We start from the raw sequence: 20,311 nt of genomic DNA, 5'->3' as shown, positions 1-20,311 counted from the left end.
CATACAGGGTAACAGGAAATATAACACACACATTGTTGTTTAAATCAGTGTAAGAATTTTTGAAAACTGGTATTAATAGGAAATCTTGATCATCATTAGTGCTATATCATTATTTTAAACGTCTGGCTTTAAAGCAATTCAAGGCAACATGCAAATTTTCCTAAATGTCAAGAAACAGAAAAATAGTTTTGCCAAAAATATTTACAGGCTGTGAAGGCTTTTCTAAAATGTAGCTTGAGGGAGTGTGTGTGTATGTGTGTGTGTGTGTGTACATTTTCTTCTTAGTAAATCATACATAATCAAACATTTACTACCGAGAGTCATAACTGTAATTTGTGTAGTGGTTTTTTTTTAGATCAATGCTTATAAGGCAGCTTCATGTTCATTATAAATCCTGTACAGTACATTAGCACAGGCAAGTAAATTTTCTTATTCTCTGTTTTCAGGATGAATCAGCCCCTGCCAAATTTTTGAGACAGCTCGCGGCTTAGAGGAAGGCTCATCTAAATAAAGGCCGGCTAAAGTGACGTTGCAGGGACTTAATCCTTCTCCGGCAGCCCGTGTGACCAGAAGGCTGATTTGCAAGTTTCTTCTTTCCCGGGGTTCAGATCATTGGGTCCCTGGGGGCCCTGCAACTCTCCAGCAGGAGAGGTGCAAAATGAAGGGGGTCGGAGCTGAAGGCCAGCAGCAGGGACCTGGGGGCCTCCGAGGGGCCCTTACACACCAGAGTGGAAGATTCTCGGGCCGTCAAAGGAAATAGCAAACTGGAGCCTTTGTCTCGGGTGCGGGCACCTACCACAGAGCATCAGACCGCATGGGCCGCTGGAAGGTTCCTGGAGCCCAGACAGGAAAGCGGTTATGGTGACTGGATGTGTGCCCGCCGGACGGCGAGAGCTGGGCCGTGCACCGTGAAGGAAGGGGTGGGATGTCCGCAGTGAGGGGGGCAGCTCTCGGCTTGGCGGGGCAGGCTCTGCCGGCCTGTCCGCCTCCGCCCTCGTCTCCCTGAAGCCTCGAAGGGGACTGCGTGCTCTGCAGACCGGCCGTCACCGACGCGAGGCTCTGACCGGCCCCAACTCCCCTCGCCCACCGCCTTGGCCCTGGCGCCGCTCCTCACCGGCCTTCCTCCGGAGCCTCTCGGCCGAGACGGAGATGCGAGCCTGTGGTGGACGATGACCGCAGTGTACGCGCATGGAGGCGGCCTGGGGACCCCCCACTACGCCAGGTGGGATCGGCGGGAGAGCGTGGAAAGCGGCTGCCAGGCGGAGCGCAGCAAGGACGAGGAGGACGGGCAGCCCCGCCAGCTGACGCCCTTTGAGAAGCTGATGCAGGACATGTCCCAAGATGAGAAGGTGCTGAGGGAGATCACGCTGGGGAAACGGATTGGCTTCTACCGAATCCGAGGGGAGATTGGAAGCGGGAACTTCTCCCAAGTCAAGCTGGGGATTCACTCCCTAACCAAAGGTAGGATCTGCCCTTCCAGGATCCTCTCCCCTGGTACCGGGAGCTCGTCTGGGGCAGGGGCTCGGAGGCCAGGGCCAGGGCAGCGGCTGAAGGGACATCACCGAGGCCCTGAGGGTCGCAAGTGTTGTCCCCTCACACCTCCCATTATTTCCTCAGTTGATTTTCACAGGAACACTGTGAGGTCAGTATTTTTATTTCCATTTACAGATAGGGAAACTGAGATCAAAAGAAGTTAAATATTGCTTTGGCAGTTCGATCTTGAAAGATTTTGCCTCTAAAAACTCTTTCACCGTGCCACATGGATGAACTCATTTCATGTGAGGGGACTCTGTCCTCTCCAGGCAGGCCTTGGAGCAGTGGGGTGGGTGTGGCTTGGTTCCCGGAAAGTTCATCTTCCAAGTCCTTATTTATAACCCGAGTGAGAGAGTGTGTGTGTGTGTGTGTGTGGACAGGATGACACAGGAGACCTCCCAGGTCCCCACTGGCCGTGAGTAGGAGGGTTCAGGCTCCCCTCCTTCCCCAAGGCTGCTACTTCTATTACATCTGGAGGAAAGGCTTTGGATCTCAGGACCTTCTCTGCTCCCATCTACTCTGTACCCCTCACTATGGCTTGGCTCCGGACACTCTGGACCCCAGACCAGCAGTGCCCGCCACTCTGGCCTCAGGGAGGAACTATGCAGAGAGCCCAGGAGCCCTTTGCTGGCTGAGCCCAGCCAGTGTGGGCACTTCTCCGTGTCACCTGAAACTTAGCTGAAGCCTGGAGATGCTCATAAGGGAGTTGGAAGGCAGGAAAAGTACACTTGCAACTTGGTATAATTTACCAACTTCCTAAAGCCCACGGACTCCACACTGTCCCCGCGAGTTCTGTACCGACATTTTCTCACCTTGGCCCCAGCCTACTACCGTATCTCCAGGCGCCTCTTTTCTTACATTAGAGTTGTCTTTGGTTTTCTTTTTCTCTGACCCCCAATCCCATCCCTATATTTGGCCCCTAGGTAAAAACACCCGCACATACATACACATACGTGTGCACATGTGTTCCCACGTCACTGGGGCTCCAAGTCTCCTTCCGTCTTGCTCGGAGACCAAGTGTCTGGGTCCCCACGTCCTCATGTCTCGGCTACTCTCCCGACTTGCCCTGGTAAATGCCAGTACTTCTGGGAGCCTGTGCTTCCTCACGTACAGAATGCAGCCGGGGACTGTCTGACTTGACCCGCAGAAGCAGATCTAGTGCTGTAACGAGAATCTGATTGGGACCCGTGGTCTGGAGCAAGAATGAGAGACGAGGCTAAGGCACGGGGAGAGAGAGGCCAGAAGTTGAGGCAGGAGACATGATCAGGAAGGGGAGAGGAGAAGGTGGGTGAAGGCAAACCGGGAGAGGAGCGCGTCCAGTGCAGCAGACAGGCCGTGAGGCAGAAATCCGAGCGAAGCCCGCCGGCTGTGGCCAACTTGGAGCCATTTCCCGAGTGTGGGTTCAGGTTTTGGATTCCAGTGGCAAGAAGACATTGTGGGGGAAGTGGAGGGACTAGGCACCTCAGAACCGGGCAAATTTGTTTTAGATCCTGCTTCAGTCCCTTACTAGGCACTTCCTCTTTGGTCCCTAGTAGCCTCAGCCATAAAATAGAGAGAATGATTCTTAAAATTGTTGGGAAAATCAGAAACAACATCTATAAAGTACATGGCACATAGTAGCCATCATGGGTACAACTCAATATTTTTATTCAAATAAACTTATTTCAAAAAGAAATGTAATATTATTTATATAATGAAAAACCAATGTCGTTTGTTCTGAGTAGAAGGTAATGGTAAAAATAGGTACTATGCAAACAAATGTAAACATTCTATTATTTATGTATTTTCTCGGTTTTATTGAGACATAATTGACATATAACACTGGGCAAGCTAAGATATACATCATAGTGATTTTATATCTGTATATGTTGCAAAATGATTCTTGCAATGAAGTTGCTTCAAACATCTGTCACCTCACAGAGTTAGGATTTTTTTGTGTATGGTGAGAACTTTGACGGTGAGCAACTTTCAAGAAGTTTTCAGGGAAAATCGCCAAGTAGTAGAAAGTAAACCACGCCAATAGCCCATCTGAGACTTTCTATTTGTGTTACTGAGGAGAATTAAAGACTAACTCTAACAGGAATGGTGTTTTTAGGCAGTGATTCAGGGCTGGCTAAGGCGGGTTCCCTGCACGAAATCTTTCCGCACCCCACAAGTGTTACAGGCTCCCCTCCGGGAAGCAGTGACCTCCTCTGGACCCCTGTTTTGCGGAAGTAGCCTGAGTCCGTCTTGCAGCCTCCTTCCTGCCAGTCTGTCTCCCTGCTCAGTGCCTCAGTGACAGCTGCGTCTTTAAGTAGCAGAAGGGCACCCACGAAATACTGTGGGAAGTTACTAGCTTTGGAATCTGTGAGACTTGGGTGGAATTCCCATTCTTTTTTTTTTTTTTTAAATAAAGATTTTTATTTATTTATTTGACAGAGATCACAAGTAGAGAGACAGGCAGAGAGGGAGGAAGGGAAGCAGGTTCCCCACTGAGAAGAGAGCCTGATGCGGGACTGGATCCCAGGACGCTGGGATCATGACCTGAGCCGAAGGCAGAGGCTTTAACCCACTGAGCCACCCAGGCGCCCCTCCCATTCTTTTTTTATCTCTCACTGCATAACATTGAACAAGTGACTGTATCATTCTGTGCTTCAGTGTCTTCATGAGTAAAACTTCAACATGTGACATATTGAATATCTACCCTGTACCTTAGACAGAGCACCCGGTAAGTATTCATTAAATGCTAATATTAGTCTGATTTCAGAAAGTCTAGGTTCTTTGGGCCTGCTGAGTCACACATCCCTGGTTCGTGGAACAGAAGCGCACTCACATTCGCGCACGTGGAAAGGGGGGCATCACCGGGGAGTTCCGTGCGCCCACAGCGGAAAAGCTGAGCAAGTTGCAAGCTCTTACTCCCTCCACCCCTCCTTTCTCCGGGCCTCACGGTTTTTCATTTCTACTTCCCTTGATGAAAGTGTTCCAGCTTCAGACTTGGTTCCGCAGAGCGGCTTTCTCCGCGTAGCTCTCAGAAGACTCCTGGCCGGGAGTGGCTGTTGCTGATCCCACGTCGGCTCGGTCTCCCGCGTTACGACCCGTCTCCGCAGTGCCAGCCTCGTCCTGTGCCGCTCACAGCGGATCCGGAACGCCGTTGCTCCCCACCCAGCGGACGCCAGGCCGCCCCTGGGTGCAAGGGCACGCCCTCGTCACGTCAGCGGCAGCCTCTAGGTGGCGAGTCCCATGACCCCATGACCACGTCGGCAGAGTCTAAGGTCCTGACCGGAGTCCCGGGAGGCGAGGGTAGTAGAGGGCGCGGCAAACCGAGGGACACATCCGCCATGGGGGCAATAACCGCGGAGGCGAGAAATCAGCCCGAGCCAGGAGCCAGAAAGTGTGAGCCTGGAGCCAGGCTGCTCGGTGAGGAGGGCAGAAGAGACCCGCAGCGGAAATGGGATTTAAGTAACCATTGCCTGCTCGAACGCCACAGGCTTCCCGGTGGCGGCCTTGCGAAACTGAGTCGTGGCTCCTTGAGTTCCAGAGAACATGGCCTTTTCCGGCTGTGCAAGCTGGGCGCGTCAGTGGCCTCCCCCACGTGTGCTCCGCACCGCCGAGCTGCCCCAGCGAGCCCGCGGGTCAGAGGTTCGCTGTCACCCTCCGGCTATGGGGCATATGTGCAAAAGAGGGGAGGAAGGCCCAAAGCCCAGGCAGTAGGAAAATTGACTTAACGAGACAGTTTAAGCAACAGATAATGTAAAGACAGGTCACTGAGCAACTGAAAAATGACTCGTGGGCCTCCCCTGTAGGCCCATCTTGTAAAGGCCTGGTCCTAGAGATGCACCCACCTTTCTTCTGCGGTTCTGCCTCCGGTGAGGCCCCTAGTTAGGAAGCAGCAGGAAGGTGACAATGAAAGCAGCTGAGAAGGGAGTTGGGATGGGGAGCCCATATGCCAAGGGGTGTGAGGGCTCAGGCAAGAGAAAGGGGGCTCAGGTACTGGGAGATGGAGTCTTGGACTGGGAGATGGCCTGAGAGAAGGAGGCGGGGGGAACATTTGGCCACCTTGAGCTGACTGGAATGGAAAGACAGATGCCCCATGACTCCAAAATCTTCATTTCTTTTTTTTTTTTTTTAAGATTTTATTTATTTTATTTATTTGTCAGAGAGAGAGAGAATGAGAGTGAGCACAGGCAGACAGAGAGGCAGGCAGAGGCAGAGGGAGAAGCAGGCTCCCTGCCGAGCAAGGAGCCCGATGTGGGACTCGATCCCAGCACGCTGGGATCATGACCTGAGCCGAAGGCAGCTGCTTAACCAACTGATGCACCCAGGCGTCCCCAAAATCTTCATTTCTGAAAGAGGAGAGATGGAAGCGGCTTAGTGAGCAGCTTAGAAAGCCACGCTGGGCATTTCAAACAGCTGTCCCACTGCCCGGCCCCATCAGACCATGTCACATGGACAGTGATTGTATGAATGTGGTCCTCATACAAAGCCAGCTGGCCCAGAATTGTCATCAGGTTTTCTAGGAAGTGTCAGCAACCTAGATGAGACAGTGGAGGGGGGTCTCAGGAAAGCAGAGGGTTTGGGTGCTGGGAGCAGCTCCTAGGACGGAGGTTTTTGTTGTTGTTCTTTTAAAGATTTTATTTATTTATTTGACAGAGAGATAGAGAGAGAGAGAGATCACAAGTAGGCAGAGAGGCAGGCAGAGAGAGAGGGGGAAGCAATCTCCCCACCGAACAGAGAGCCCAATGCGGGACTCGATCTCAGGACCTTGAGATCATGACCTCAGCCAAAGGCAGAGGCTTAACCCACTGAGCCACCCAGGTGCCCCCCCTAGGATGGTAGTTTTTAAGGGTCCCAGCTGTTCTGGATGGATCTCTCGGAAGAAGGCTCCAGGAGAGGCCCCTGTTGGCTGGAGTTTATTTTTATAGCTAACAGCTCAGATTTCCCTGGGCCTGGCAAGCCGATAGGGCAGCTAGGAGTCCCCTTTTAAGCTGATTAGAAATTTCTCAAACGAGATGATGCACTCGGCTTCTGAATATTTTATTTTCCATCTGTTGACACAAACAAAAGTAAATGAGGCCACGGGTGCCTGTCCCTTTCTCTGTCGCTGCCCTTCCTGACCTCCTCTTCCCTGGTCTTCTGTTCGTCAGTCTGGTCTCACATTTCTAGAACCCTTCTTTCCTCTCAATTGACTTATTCATCTGTTCATTCATACCCCCCCAACCCTTCCTTTTTAAAAATATAATAAACTCTCCTGGGCCCATATTTTGTTTTGGGCCTTAGGGAGATGAGTAAGATAGAGTTCTAGCCTGTTAGGAACTCGAGGTAGGTCATGGAGACGGGCTGTAATTGTAGGAGCTGCCACAGGGTAAAGCCAAAGGGTGTGCTCCGTGCGCCCGAGGGCAGCAGGAGAGGGTCCTGAGCAGGACGGGCTCGCAGTAGGCCTTGAGGTTTATGAAGGGCAAGGACTTATGAGCCAGGGAGGGGAGCCATTGGAGGTTTAAAAGGAATAAAGCAAGCAAGACCCAGAGCGTGAGGCCGGCAGGGACTAGACCCTGGAGAGTCTTGCACATTTGGGGTTTGTCATTTAGGTATGGGGAAGCCACTGAGGAACTGTAAGCAAGAAATTCATACGGGTGGTTAATAGGATTGGTTTTCAGTGAGGAAAGCAAATTGGAGTGTGACAGAAAAAAATATTAGTCTGATGGTTCAGATGAATGACGATGTCCATCTCAACTAAAGAAGTGACAGAGGAGCACCATGGTGATTCAGCTGGCGGAACGTCTGACTCTTGCTTTCAGTTCAGGTTATGATCTTGGGGTCGTGGGATTGAGCCCTGTGTTGGGCTCAACACATGGTCAGCGGGAAGTCTGCCCGAGAGTCTCTCTCCCTCTGGCCCTCCCCCGATCTCTCTCACTCTCTTTCTAAAATAAGTAAATCTTTAAAAAAAAAAAAAAAAGGCTTTGTCCACCTCACAAAAAATTTTAAAAACAAAGCGAAGAAGTGACAGAAAGGATGGAGGGAAAGGGAAGCACTTGAGAAATATTTCAGGATACTGGAACACCCTGTGGTGAGTTGCATGGGTGAGAGCAGGAAAAGAGAGAAGGTTCTGGAGGTGACCCCCAGGTTTGCAGCTTTAATGACTCAGCAGTGAAGAGTGACTATAGGAGAAGAAACGGGATTTGAGAGTAAAAATGGCACTGACATGGAGTCCAACAGCTAGCTTGGAGCTCCAAAGAAAGTATGAATAGGAAATAAAGATTTGGGGCTTAACAAATTCAGGGACTAGTGAAGATCTTGGGTCTTCCAGTTATAGGCTCCTTGGTGTCATTGAAGCATTTTGATCCTTAGAGTTTCTCCCCAGTAGTTATAAATAATAACTATTCAACAAGTATTTAGTGAATTAAATTAGTGTAGAATGTCTCATAAAAACCCAGCAGTGGCAGAGAAGAGATTTTCGAGGAAGCAATGCATAGCAGTGTCCTCTGGTAGGTCCTCTCTGTGGTCCCTTCTTGGCAGAGAGGACTAGAGATTAACGCAGTCTTGAGTCAAGCTTCATAGAGAAGGCCCACAGCCTTAAAAGAAGTAATATCTCCTCTTGAACAACCTTCATTAAAACAGCAAGTAAAGCTTGTTTTCTCATTTTAAAAATGGCTTTGGTGAACCCATCCTAAAAATAAGTCCAGTAATAGAAATACTGGAACCCAAAAATGCTCCTTATAGTGTTATCTCTAGTGCAAAGGACTGGAAATCACCGATGTGATCCAACAACACAAAAATGGTCAGGTAAATGAAGGCATATACGCTGGATGGAAGGTGATATGGCCATTAAAAATCAGGACTATGAAGAGTCCATGAGAACATGGAAGGTGCCTGGAACAAAGAAAATGGTAAATGATAAAGCTCAGTGCCAAACTGCGTTTACTCTGTGATAATGTTCCTCACCTGGTTCTTGTGGGGCTGGTGAAAGCATTCATTCGACAAATAGTTGTTGAGCTCCTACTCTGTAACAGGTCCTCTTCTAGGGACTGGGGGTACAATGATGAACAAATCATTCCAATTTTAGTATATGTGCTGCCGAAGCGAGCACAATGATGAACAAATCAGACAACAACCTCTGTCCTATGGAGCTTATATTCCAATGGGGAGAGACAGACAAAGGTAAGCCAGGAAAGTACTCACTCTGTTCCATAGTGACAAGTGATAAGAGGGAAATCGAGGGGGAGGATAGGAACAGTGAGGCCACATTTTAGGTAAGTTGGCCAGGACAGCCTTACTGAGGGGGCGATCACTGACCTGAAAGAAATACGGTCTCTGGCCACTGATGTGGGGGAGGGCGTTGTCAGCCGGAGGGGACAGCACGCCTGAGGAGGCAGGACGCCTGTGGTACTCTGGGAATGGCCAGGGGAATGAGGCCCGGCGGCAACGGTGACCGGATCGTGTGGGGTCATTATGTCGTAGGAAGGACTCTGGCTTTTCCTCTGCATGAAACCAGAGCCCTCTGAGGGAGCAGAGACCTGATGCGATCTGGCTTATGCTTTAATAGGATCACCTTGGCTGCTCGGTTGAAAATAGACTGCAAGGGGCCAAAGTAGAAAGAGAGAGATCAGTGAGGAGTGTAGTGCTGTCATCCAGGCAAGAGGGAACGGTGGCTCGGAGCAGGAAGGTAGCAGCGGGGTGCGGAGAAGCGGCCGGATTCCGGCTGTGTCTAGAAGGTGGAGACAGACAACAGGATCTGCGGATGAATTCAAAGCGGAACGTTGCAGAGGACTCAGATACTCAAAGACTTGTGGTTTGGTCAAGTGTAAGACTAGAGTGTCTACTTGCTGACACCGGGAGGGCCAGGTTTGGGGCAGGGGGAGATCAGGAGCATGGTACTGAACATGTTCTGTTGTGCATGCTTGTTGCACATCTATTACACTCAGACGGCCGAGGGTGCCTCCTCCCTCCCCCATGTCTCCTAACACCTTACCACATCAGTGCGTGCAAGCCTGCCCCCCCTCCCCTCCACGTGCCAATCTCAACATCTCCTAGCCTCTGGGCTCTCTCCTGCTGGAGCCTGCTCTTCCCACATGCACGGGAGGCCAGAAATAAACAGGAATTTATATCCCCCTGAGCAGCTGACAACCAATCACTGGCAGTAGTTGATTTATAAATACCCCAGCTCTTCTCGTGGTATTCAGGCATGTAACTCTTAGTAGGGTGACTGCTAACTTGCCTAGTAACACACCATTTACTGGCCGTCTTTCCTTTCCATCTCCGTTCCTCGTTCTTCTACCTGTACTTCACAGATTACCTTTTTTGTCCATCTGAATCCCTGCCTCAGGCTTGAGGCAGAACCCAAACTAAGATGACTAAGTGGAGAGATCATATAGGCAGATGTGTTTATACATCTGGAAATGATTGCAGGGAAGAGGTCCAAGGACAACACCTTCAGGTAGCCAACATTCAGAGGCTATGGAAATGAAAGGACACTGCAGTGAGACTTGGAAGCAGGAGAAGCAGGAGATACCATGTGATTTCACTGATAGGTGGAATCTAAAAACAAAACAAACAGATTCTTAACTACAGAGAATACGGGATGCCTGGGTAGCTCAGTTGGTTGAGCATCAGACTCTGGATTTGGCTCAAGCTAATGATCTCAGGGCTGTGAGGTCAAGTCCCACATTGGGCTCCACGGTCAGCAGGGAGTCTATTTGAGATTCTCTCCCTCTCCCTCTGCCCCTTCCCCCACTTGCACACATGCTCTCTCTCTCTCCAAAATAAATAAATCAGTCTTTACAAATTAACTAAATGAAATAATACAGAGAATGGACTGGTGGTTGCCAGAGGCAAGGGGGTGGGGAATGGGCAAAAGAGGCAAAGAGGATTAAGAGGTACAGACTTCCAGTTATACAATAAGACACGAAGAGGAAAAGCACAGCACGGGCATGTAGTGAGTGATGTTGTAATAACGTCGAATGGTGACTCCTTAAGGCGGTGAGCGCTAAGTCTTGTGTGGGACTCGAACCACTATGGATCCACCTAACTAATATAACATCATATTCATATTTATAACATAAACCAATATAACGTCAGTAATAAAAAGACAAAAGAGGGACGCCTGGGTGGCTCAGTTGGTTGGACGACTGCCTTCGGCTCAGGGCGTGATCCTGGAGTCCCGGGATCGAGTCCCACATGGGGCTCCCAGCTCCATGGGGAGTCTGCTTCGCTCTCTGACCTTCTCCTCGCTCATGTTCTCTCACTGTCTCTCTCTCTCAAATAAATAAATAAAATTAAAAAAAAAAAAAGACAAAAGAGAGCTAGGAGAAATGTCAGGAGTGTGTGTTGCCCTAGAAACCAAGTGATAAAGAAGTGTTTCAAGGGGGAGGGATAAAGCCTAAAAACTGACCTTCTGTTTTAGCAACTTGGGGGTCACTGGTGACCCTGAGTGGTCTCCAGAGTAGGGTCTGCATTCCCCAGGGGATGCCCAACATGGGTCACTGGATGACGAAAGACAATATTAGAATTGCCATTTATGTTTGTCATTCTATCTTTTTAATATCTATGCTTATATGTATTTAAAATGTGTGTATTAGTACATGCATATAATTTCTAAATATATATACTAGAGTAGTGCTCAAAGGTGTTTTACTGATAAAGCCAATCAGAAGCTATAGAGACCAATACCCTAAGGTATCAGGGTCTTTCCTGGTTCGAGATCTCTCCTACACGTGCCTACCATTAGAACCTCCTCTTACCACCTCTCCTCTACTTTCCTCTAGCTAACAGATTCCAGAGAAAGGCCTACGAGTCTTCACTGACCCCAGACTAGGGCCACAGCCTGCTGCTTTATGCCCACATTACCTCTCACACCAGTCCCCTGTTACCCTGCTGTGTGGGCTACCTTCCACCTCCTCCCCAGATCCACTCTCCACCCTCATTCTGCTCTCTGCCCCAGGCTGTGTCAAGTCTCCTTCGTTCTCTGGGTGCCCGTTGGCTTTGGTCTCTTGCAGGGGACCAAAGGAAGGAGAGGGAGGTTTGATCTCTGTTCTCCCAGACTCTCACGGTGAGGTTGGCTCAGCTTGGCTGAGTGTCTGGAAGGAAGTTCTCAGCTCTTCTCACGGCAAACTTTTCTACACAGCACTCTGTGTTCTGATATCTGTTTTCTCCCCTTTTCCCTTTGGTCCCACAAACAGATTTTGCTGGTCCACTCTAGGTCTAAAAATGGGAATTTGTTGCTGATACTTAGCAACTGGAACATTTGCATAAAATGATGTCTGGCTTCTCTTGAAAAAATTCAGATTTGACAACACTGAGTCTTTATTCTAAATAGGGACAACTGTCTGGAGTGGCGTTTGCACTGGGGCATGTACTCCTCAGCACTCCACAGCCCCCACTAATCCCTATTGCCTTCCAGTAAGTGTGCCACCCTATCTCCACCCTGGTCCCCTCGAGATACTGGAGTTTGCAAGTCCTAGTTTAAGGAATGTGTTGCCCACTACATGGGACCTGTGTCAGACTCTCTACTAGATTTGGAAAAAGAGAGGGTTACTTTCTTCTCTCTCTCTCTCTCGCTCCGGTGCCTGCACCAAGAGGGTCCTCTCTGTGGGACCGCTATAATCACCACCAGGCTGCTCTTAGGTCTTCTACCCATTTCCCACAGTGCAGCCAGAGTGTTCATTCTGACCTGGAAATGAGATGATCATACTCTCCCTGAAACCCGCAGACTGTCTGCCACTGTCCACCAGATAGTCTGCCTTTCTTGAAAAAGCCTCCAAGGTCCTGGGTTTTCCGCTGCTGCTGACCACACAAGGCTGGTTTGGGCCCACTCCCCTCATTCTCTGTGTCCAGGACAGTGGGCTCCCCTCACATCCTCGAACACACACGTCATCCCTCGCCCAGGCCTGGCCCACCTCTTAGCCACAGCTCAAAGGTCCTTTCCCGGAAAGGCGTACTCCTTCCTCACTTGGGCTGCACTTGTAATAGGGGCTTTTATCAGTCTTTGTCCCTCACTGGAGTAGGAACAGTGTCTTCCTCATTGCCTGGTGCACGCGGGTGCTCCGCTGCGCTCACTGACTGCCCGTCGGGGGAGTGGACGTGGAGACCTCACTCTTCCTGGAAGGGCAGTTTCTGCCATTTGATGACCATTCCCAGGACCCAGGCCTCTACAGTGGGTTCTACGATCATCCCTTCATGGTATGAAGCATGGCAAGCATCTGATTTAACACACAGTGGAGGAAGCAGGTGGGGAGGGCATGGAGTGTAAAGAAGCTCCACTTTCCACCCCCCAACCCCCTGGCCCCCACAGTCCCTCTCCTGCCTTACTCCAGTACAGACCCTGGGACGCCAGCCTTGCCAACAGCCACTCAAACGTTGAACAGAAGTAAGACTAGGCTTGTGCTCCAGGGAGGTTTGTGACAGCAGCCTGACCGCTCCATGACCTGGTCATTGGGTGCCCGCATGTGGGAGGCCGGCTGTGGCCGCCGGCCAAGCCGCAGAGGGGACGCGCGCTCTCGCAGACGTCGGGGTCAGGATCAAGGGAGAGCGGGGCGGGCTCTTCTGCAGGCCGTCTGCCAGATTCAAGGATGGTGCTCTTTATTCCAGCCCGTACAACAGCAGCTCAGCTATCCGCTGCCCAAACCTAAAGCCCCTGTTCCTGGGAAGCAGCTCGAGTGAATCTTACTCCTAAAAACGGAAGGGTAGAAAAGCCGCGAGCCGGGGTCCCGTGGCATGCCCCTCCAGGCTCGCTGGTGGGAGTCCGTCCCTGGGACTCGATGCCTGCGGAGGTTATGCAAACCCCAAGGGTCTCCTCTCACTTACGGCTCATGGCCTTCTTCCCCAGTGTCGCCTCCACCAGAGTGAGTGGGGTCACATCAGACGCCAGTGGACCCTGCCCCTTTCCATTCCAGAAGCCCTAGCGAACCTACCTTCAGCATCAGCAGGGCTCCGGTTTCAAAACACTTGTTTTGCAAGTGGGTCAAAGGGAGCCCTGCAATCCTGTTTTCTCTCTTACTTTCCTGGAACCTTCTTTCCTTACCTAATAGAAAGTCCGGTCCAATTCGAACCAAAAAATGAATTGTTTTACTTTGGGGTACATTCATCATTTTCAAACATTGACCACTTCTATTACACGATTTATGTTAATCGTACAAATTAATTGTAGGAAAATTAGAGAATATAGATACACAAAAAAATTTTTTTTAAAAACCACCCATGATCCCATTATTAATAACTGTTCTAAACATTTTGGTGCATTACTTGCCAGATCTTTTTGTATTTTGAATTTGTATAAGTGTATATGTGTGCAAATGTATATGTGTATTTTTTCTCACTTGTTCTCGATTGAACATCTCTTCATTTTAATAAGGATCCATATCATGGGCTAGGTGCTCGGTTACTGTTACAGAGACAGATGAACCAGACATCATTTTAACCCTCTCTCTGGCTGGATGCTGTTCTGACATCACAGAAGTCTCCTTCCACATCTAGTCTTGTACACATGTCAGACGATTATGATTTCTTTAAAATTAATTGCCAAAGGTCGGGGCACCTGGGTGGCTCAGAGGGTTAAGCCTCTGACTTCAGCTCAGGTCATGATCTCAGGGTCCTGGGATGGAGCCCCACGTTGGGTTCTCTGCTCAGTGGGGAGCCTGCTTCCCCATCTCTATCTGCCTGCCTCTCTGCCTACTTGTGATCTCTCTGTCAAATAAATAAAATCTTAAAAAAAAAAAAGATTAATTGCCAAAGGTGAAATGGCCAGGTCAAAATGTGCAGCCATTCTGAGGACTGTCAATATGTAATAGCAAATTACAGTCCGGAACGAACTGACTGGCAACCCATCCCACATCCTGGCTCGTGCCCTCCTGGGACTCTGCACATACTGAGCGCCGGTGTGGACTGCACAGTGATGTTATGTGCCTGGCATGAACAAAGTCAGATAAAATGTAGCCACGAGAGAAGGAGTAGGAGGGACACACAGAGAAGGAATCAACGTGTAGAGGCTAGTGTGCTGAGATCATCACACAGAGAACACACGGACATCGGAATGTCCTGGAAGAGGCTGGTTCCGAGGCTAGCCCACAAGGCTCATCAGGCCTTACCTGCGTAAAGAACACAGAGAAGGAGTGGCTGGCCAGATAGAGGAAATGTTCCAAATGGGGGACAGGTCCCAGACTGCGATTTGCCGTCCCTTTTCAGAAACAAGCAGAGGTTGTGTAATGGTTGAACTACAGTTCTGTGTGGGGCAGGGGTAACTGCGGACAGGGGTGATGCCTGGCGAGGCAGAGGACATAGGTTGGGTCTGATCAGGAGAGCCTGTCTGGGCTAAGCAAAAATCTTTCACTTTATCCAGGAAATTAGGTAAATATCATCCAACTGAAACTTCCTTGGACGGCAGAAGTTGGCATCAAAATCTGTGTGTGGAAGACTCACCCTGACCCAAGGGACGAGGACTGATGTCAACTCGAGAATGGCTGTCATCACCACTGAAGAGCTCTGTGAGCTTGGGAACAGCTGTTCACCCTCTGTGTCTAGTGAAATAAAGGGGCCAATCTAGCTCCCTCCCCATTCAAAAAATCTCTATGCGCCTATGAACACTGGCACATCCTTTGACTTTTTTTTTTTCTCCCAGAAAAGGTGGCCATTAAGATCCTGGACAAGACCAAGCTAGACCAGAAAACCCAAAGGCTACTATCCCGTGAAATTTCCAGCATGGAAAAACTGCACCATCCCAACATCATCCGTCTGTACGAAGTCGTGGAGACGCTATCCAAGCTCCACTTGGTCATGGAGTATGCAGGGGGTGGGGAACTCTTTGGAAAAATTAGCACCGAAGGGAAGCTCTCAGAGCCGGAAAGCAAGCTCATCTTCTCCCAGATTGTGTCTGCTGTGAAGCACATGGTGAGTGGGGGTGAGGAGAGGAGTCTCGCTCCCATACTGCCCGCAGCGGAGCATGGGCTTTGGTTCACCACCCTCGGGGCGTCCAGGGAGGCTTTAGTCCCGTGAGGGCTGACAGGCGTCCCATCTGTGAGAGTCCAAAGTCTGGATGAGATCACACACGCCTCTGAAGCAACACCCAGAGATCTCCAGTTACACGGCAGCCTCCTGGCTTCTGGGGCAGTTGGCAGGAGTCACTCCCAGTAACGAGATGACCCTCATCAGGCCCTGGCCACCGCCATTTCTCCACACCTGTCCTCCACTGCCAGAGAGCCAGCTCCTCTCTGCTGTTTGGCCCTGTCTCCATGTCTGTGTGTGTGTAGGACGCTCTGTCCCCTCTAACCATGTCACATTCCAAATACCATCCACCCTTCATGTCTCTGCTCAGCTTTCCCTCTCTCTGGAATATTCTTCAGTCTCCCATCAGCTCATGCAGATCCTTCCTGCCTTTGGTGAGTTCCTCCAGCTCTGGCTGCCTCCATGCTCTTCCGATTTTTAACATTTGGTGATGCCATTCTTACCTTAGTTCCCTGATTATTTCTTTAGGTAAATCTGGACTCCTAAACCACACCCCCCAGTTCCTCCAAGAACTGGTTCTCACTTGCCCTCCCCGCCATTGGCCGTATTGTGCGCACACAGAGGAGCTGGAGGCATGGGCCTGACCACCACCTCCAGGGCTCCGTTAGTCCACAAGTCTGAGCTGTCCTCTTTACCCAGATGGTAGAAAAGAAACATTTGTCTGGGGACTGTGTGAGCTGAGAACCTGTTTCTAGTTCATTCCTCTGACTGGGCTCTGTGGGGTGAGGCTGGGACCAGAGACTTCCTGAACCAATCACTAGAGGGAAATTAGTGACCTGGAGCCCCAAGATAGGCATCAGGAGAGAGAAGGGGAGGGGAAAAAACGAGCAAGAGAGAAGAGCCCGACTGTAACGGCGGTGGGTGTTTCAGACTCACGGTGCCACGGGTGGCCTTCAAGTGGCCCTGTGCTGCCGCGAACTTTCCCAGGCCCAGGGAGTGGGCAGGACACACATCAAACAATAGAACAGATGGGAAGAGTCTTCTACATCCTCCGTAGAAAGGAAATTGGGTGGGAGAGCTAAAGAGAATCAGGCTGCGTCCCCTGTAGCTCTGTGTCCTGACATTTCTCCCAGCTGCCTGGTCTCTGGAGGGAGGAAGAGAGGATCATGGATGTAGATCCGGGTTCTGACCCCGTGCCAGGACCTTGCTGAGCGCCTCAGGTGCAGCACTCGTGCAGGCGGCTGTCGCTGTCTCACTTTACAGAGAAAAAAAGCATATTACACAGCCGGTATTGTTGAACCCAGAATTAACCAAGCCACCGGGCTCCAAAGCCTGGATTCTTACCCCAGGAAGCCCAGCAAAGTAACATTAAACCATCTCCCAAGAGCCCTGGGGACTAAGGACGTCAGGGGTCCCAAGTTGTCTGTCTGGATCCAGCACATGAGAGTGGGGGTGGGGCATGTGCTTGCCACCCACAGTGGGACCTGCTACTAGAACCTTGCCAAATATAGCCTTTCTTTCTTTCTACTGAATTCGATAAAGACAAAGGAGCCCCCTTGGTCCCCCACAAAGAAGCAAGGGTTCTGAACCATCTTGGTGTTGGCCCTCCTCAAGAGACAGCTCAGCCAGGAAAAAAAAAAAGATTTATGGCCTCAAATAGGAAGGATTAGTTTCACTGTGTTTCAGAACATGCAGTTTTGAAAGATCCGGGCTCATTTCTGGCACTAATTCCCAAGTCCCATGTGTGGGACAGACTCCTGCCATTGTCCCATGGAAGAACAGAAGCTTTGGTCTGTTCCAGGGGGGGTCATGTTTGCTAAGGGTCAGGACCGGGCAGCCAGCCGGGGTGGAGGGGGCGGTTCACAGGTTTGAGTTAAGTTGACATCATCACCTCACCACAGTGAAACATCAGAGCAACTGAGGCCTTTATTATTTTCGTGTTGGTATTCTACCTTGAAAACCATGACTTCTCCCCATGTCTCCTTCCACAGCACGAGAACCAAATTATTCATAGAGACCTGAAGGCAGAAAACGTATTTTATGCCAATAACACCTGCGTGAAGGTGGGTGACTTTGGATTCAGCACCGTAAGTAAAAAAGGCGAAATGCTCAACACCTTCTGCGGGTCGCCCCCCTACGCCGCGCCCGAGCTTTTCCGGGACGAGCATTACGTGGGCGTTTACGTGGACATCTGGGCGCTGGGGGTGCTGCTGTACTTCATGGTGACGGGCACCATGCCCTTCCGGGCAGAGACCGTGGCCAAGCTGAAGAAGAGCATCCTGGAGGGCGCGTACAGTGTGCCCCCGCACGTGTCCGCGCCCTGCCTCCGCCTCATCCGCGGGGTCCTCCAGCCCGTGCCCGCCGACAGGCACGGCATCGACTCCATCATGAGCAACGAGTGGATGCAGGGGGTGCCGTACCCCACCCCTCTGGAGCCTTTCCAGCTGGACCCCAAACATCTGTCTGAAACCGGCACTCTCAAAGAAGAAGAAAATGAGGTCAAAAGCGCTCTAGAACATTTGGGTATTACGGAAGAGCACATCCGCAACAACCAAGGGAGAGACGCCCGGAGCTCCATCACGGGCGTCTACCGGATCGTCCTGCACAGAGTGCAAAGGAAGAAGGCTTTGGAAAGCGTCCCGATAATGCTGCTGCCGGACCCTAAAGAAAGGGACCTAAAGAAAGGGTCCCGTGTCTATAGAGGCATAAGACACACATCTAAATTTTGTTCAATTTTATAAATTGCGTTAAACTGCTGGTCATTATCCAAGAGCATTATTGCTGCTTTTAAATTTTTTCATGGACAACTTGGGTGGAGACATTTTTGTAATTTTTAAATAAATTTAAATTTAAGATATGCATTTCCCCCCCTTCCAACAAAGTCTAGATTTGCTCTCTTGTTCTTAACCTCGAGCAGTCACTCATTTGTTAAATCAAGAAATATTTACGCAGCGCCTCCTGTGGGCCAGGCACTCTTCCTGGTGTGGAGGAAAGAGAGAGCAATGGCGGGCTGGGCCCTTGCTCCCCTGTGCAGGATGTTCCAGGGCTGGACAAAGGCACTGATGAAAAACCATGTAAGTACAGCGCGAGATAGTGACAGCCGCTCCTGCCAGCCCCACGTTAGGGCCTTGTCGTCAGCGTGTTCGGGTGCATCTACACTGTTCTTCCTAACTTAGGCCCCAGTGTCCCAATCTGTTCCTATTCAGGCTCTGACTTTGATCAAGAACTGTCAGGACAGTGTTTCATCCCATCTGCAGCTCAGCCGATTAGACCCCAGGCCTCTTTCTGGTACTTTTCCCTGGGCTGCGGGAGGTCAGGCTCTCCTCAACCCCGGCCCCAGTGGGCCTCGAGGTGGGAGTTGGCTGACCTAGGCCTGTATTTTTACCCCAGGCTTCCCAAGCAGTTAATAAAAACTAGCCAAGAGCACAGTCTTTCTCACGGGCCCCTGCTGGTCAAGCGCCACGGGTGCTGGGAGAGTCCGTCAGCCCTCGTCCGCCTGCACCGAGACAGGAGTCTGGGTGGCCATCATACTGTTCCCACACGCCGGGGCCAGTCAGCGTCTGCTCAGCAACAGCCCCTTATGTCCTGTTGTTAACAAATTACTACGAGTGTCGCTGCTTAAGCAACGCGAATTACTATCTGACAGTTCTGAGGTAGAAACAAGTCCATATCAGGTCTCCCCGGTGCTAACACCAAGGTGGCATCAGGGCTGGGTTCCTTTTTGCAGGATCTAGAGAAGAATCCATTTCCTCGCTGTGTGTGCTTCTAGAGGCTGCCCACGTTCCTTGGCTCATGATCCCCCTCCTCCTTCTGCAAAGCCAGCAATGTTGCATCTCTCTGGCCCTCGGTCTACAGTCATATCTCCCTCTGATCACATTTGCTTTTGCCAAGTAAGGTAGTCACAAGTTCCAGAGGTAGTCCTCTTCAGGGATGGCAGGGCTGGGGGCGGGGGGGCTGGTGTCGAATAGCTACAACATTCTGCCGACTACAGATGGCAGTGGCGCTGATTGCTTTGACAGGTGAGTAAACCAGCTCCAATCTATCCTGAGGATCTGCACTGTAGAGCTGTTCTGGGTACCGATTGTCTTGGCCTGGATTCTTAAAAAAGCCCGAGACAAAAGCTTACATGCAACTGACGTATTTGGGAAAGGATCCCAGGATGCAGGTGTGCAGGAGTTACAGAAAAGAGGGAAGCCAATGTAGGGACTCACTGCCAAATTGGCCATGGGCAACCGGTAGTCGATCTCCAAGAGGAACCTTCTAGAATGCTGCTCAGAACTGTCTACCCAAGGGATGAAAGGAGGAAACACTTATCCGCCAGCCAAATGTCCACCATTGGTTAAGGGTAGTTCCATGGGAACTGTACTTCCAGGCTGTGAAAACTGTACCAAGTGATTCTGTGGGAATCTCGCAGTGAAGGTACAGCGAAAGGTATATAGCAGGAATCCAAAGGAAGGTACTGGGTATTCTCGGAGATCCTGGTCGAAGACTGAATGGAAACAGTTGCTAGACCTGTGGCTGGAGCTGAGGGCAGGCCAAAGAGCATCTGATATGGGGCCCAGGGGTTTGGATACATAAACCAAAGGCTCTAAGGCTGGACGAACGAACTGGGCACATGTGAGGAATGGAGAAGACAGGGTAGATGAAAACACTGTAAACCTTGGTGAGTGTGGTACTGACTTGAAGTAGGCAGAGAACAGATACCCTAGGAGGTTGCAAGCCTATTTGAATAATAAATTTGACACACAGGATGAAATGTGCTCACTGCAGAGTAAGGCAGTCCAGTCAGCCTTCAAGGAGGAAGCAGCTCTCGAGATGAGGCCCCAAAGTTCAACAAAGTTTGCTAAGATGGGGTTGGAAGTGCTAGTTT

The 20,311-nt window shown here is 50.5% G+C and overlaps 1 protein-coding gene across 1 annotated transcript; it reads left to right on the top strand.

Moving 5' to 3' along the window:
• Nucleotides 1-1,169: 1,169 nt before the first annotated feature.
• NIM1K (NIM1 serine/threonine protein kinase) lies at nucleotides 1,170-18,296 on the top strand. The gene is made up of 3 exons (XM_044232348.1): nucleotides 1,170-1,461; nucleotides 15,119-15,387; nucleotides 17,433-18,296. The coding sequence occupies exons 1-3, from the start codon at nucleotides 1,170-1,172 to the stop codon at nucleotides 18,180-18,182; spliced, it is 1,311 nt and encodes a 436-aa protein (XP_044088283.1). The 3' UTR covers nucleotides 18,183-18,296.
• The last annotated feature ends 2,015 nt before the right edge of the window (nucleotides 18,297-20,311 follow it).

This window comes from Neovison vison, chromosome 1, assembly GCF_020171115.1.
Source record: "Neovison vison isolate M4711 chromosome 1, ASM_NN_V1, whole genome shotgun sequence".
Taxonomy (NCBI): domain Eukaryota; kingdom Metazoa; phylum Chordata; class Mammalia; order Carnivora; family Mustelidae; genus Neogale; species Neogale vison.
This window is presented reverse-complemented; position numbering and strand designations above follow the sequence as displayed.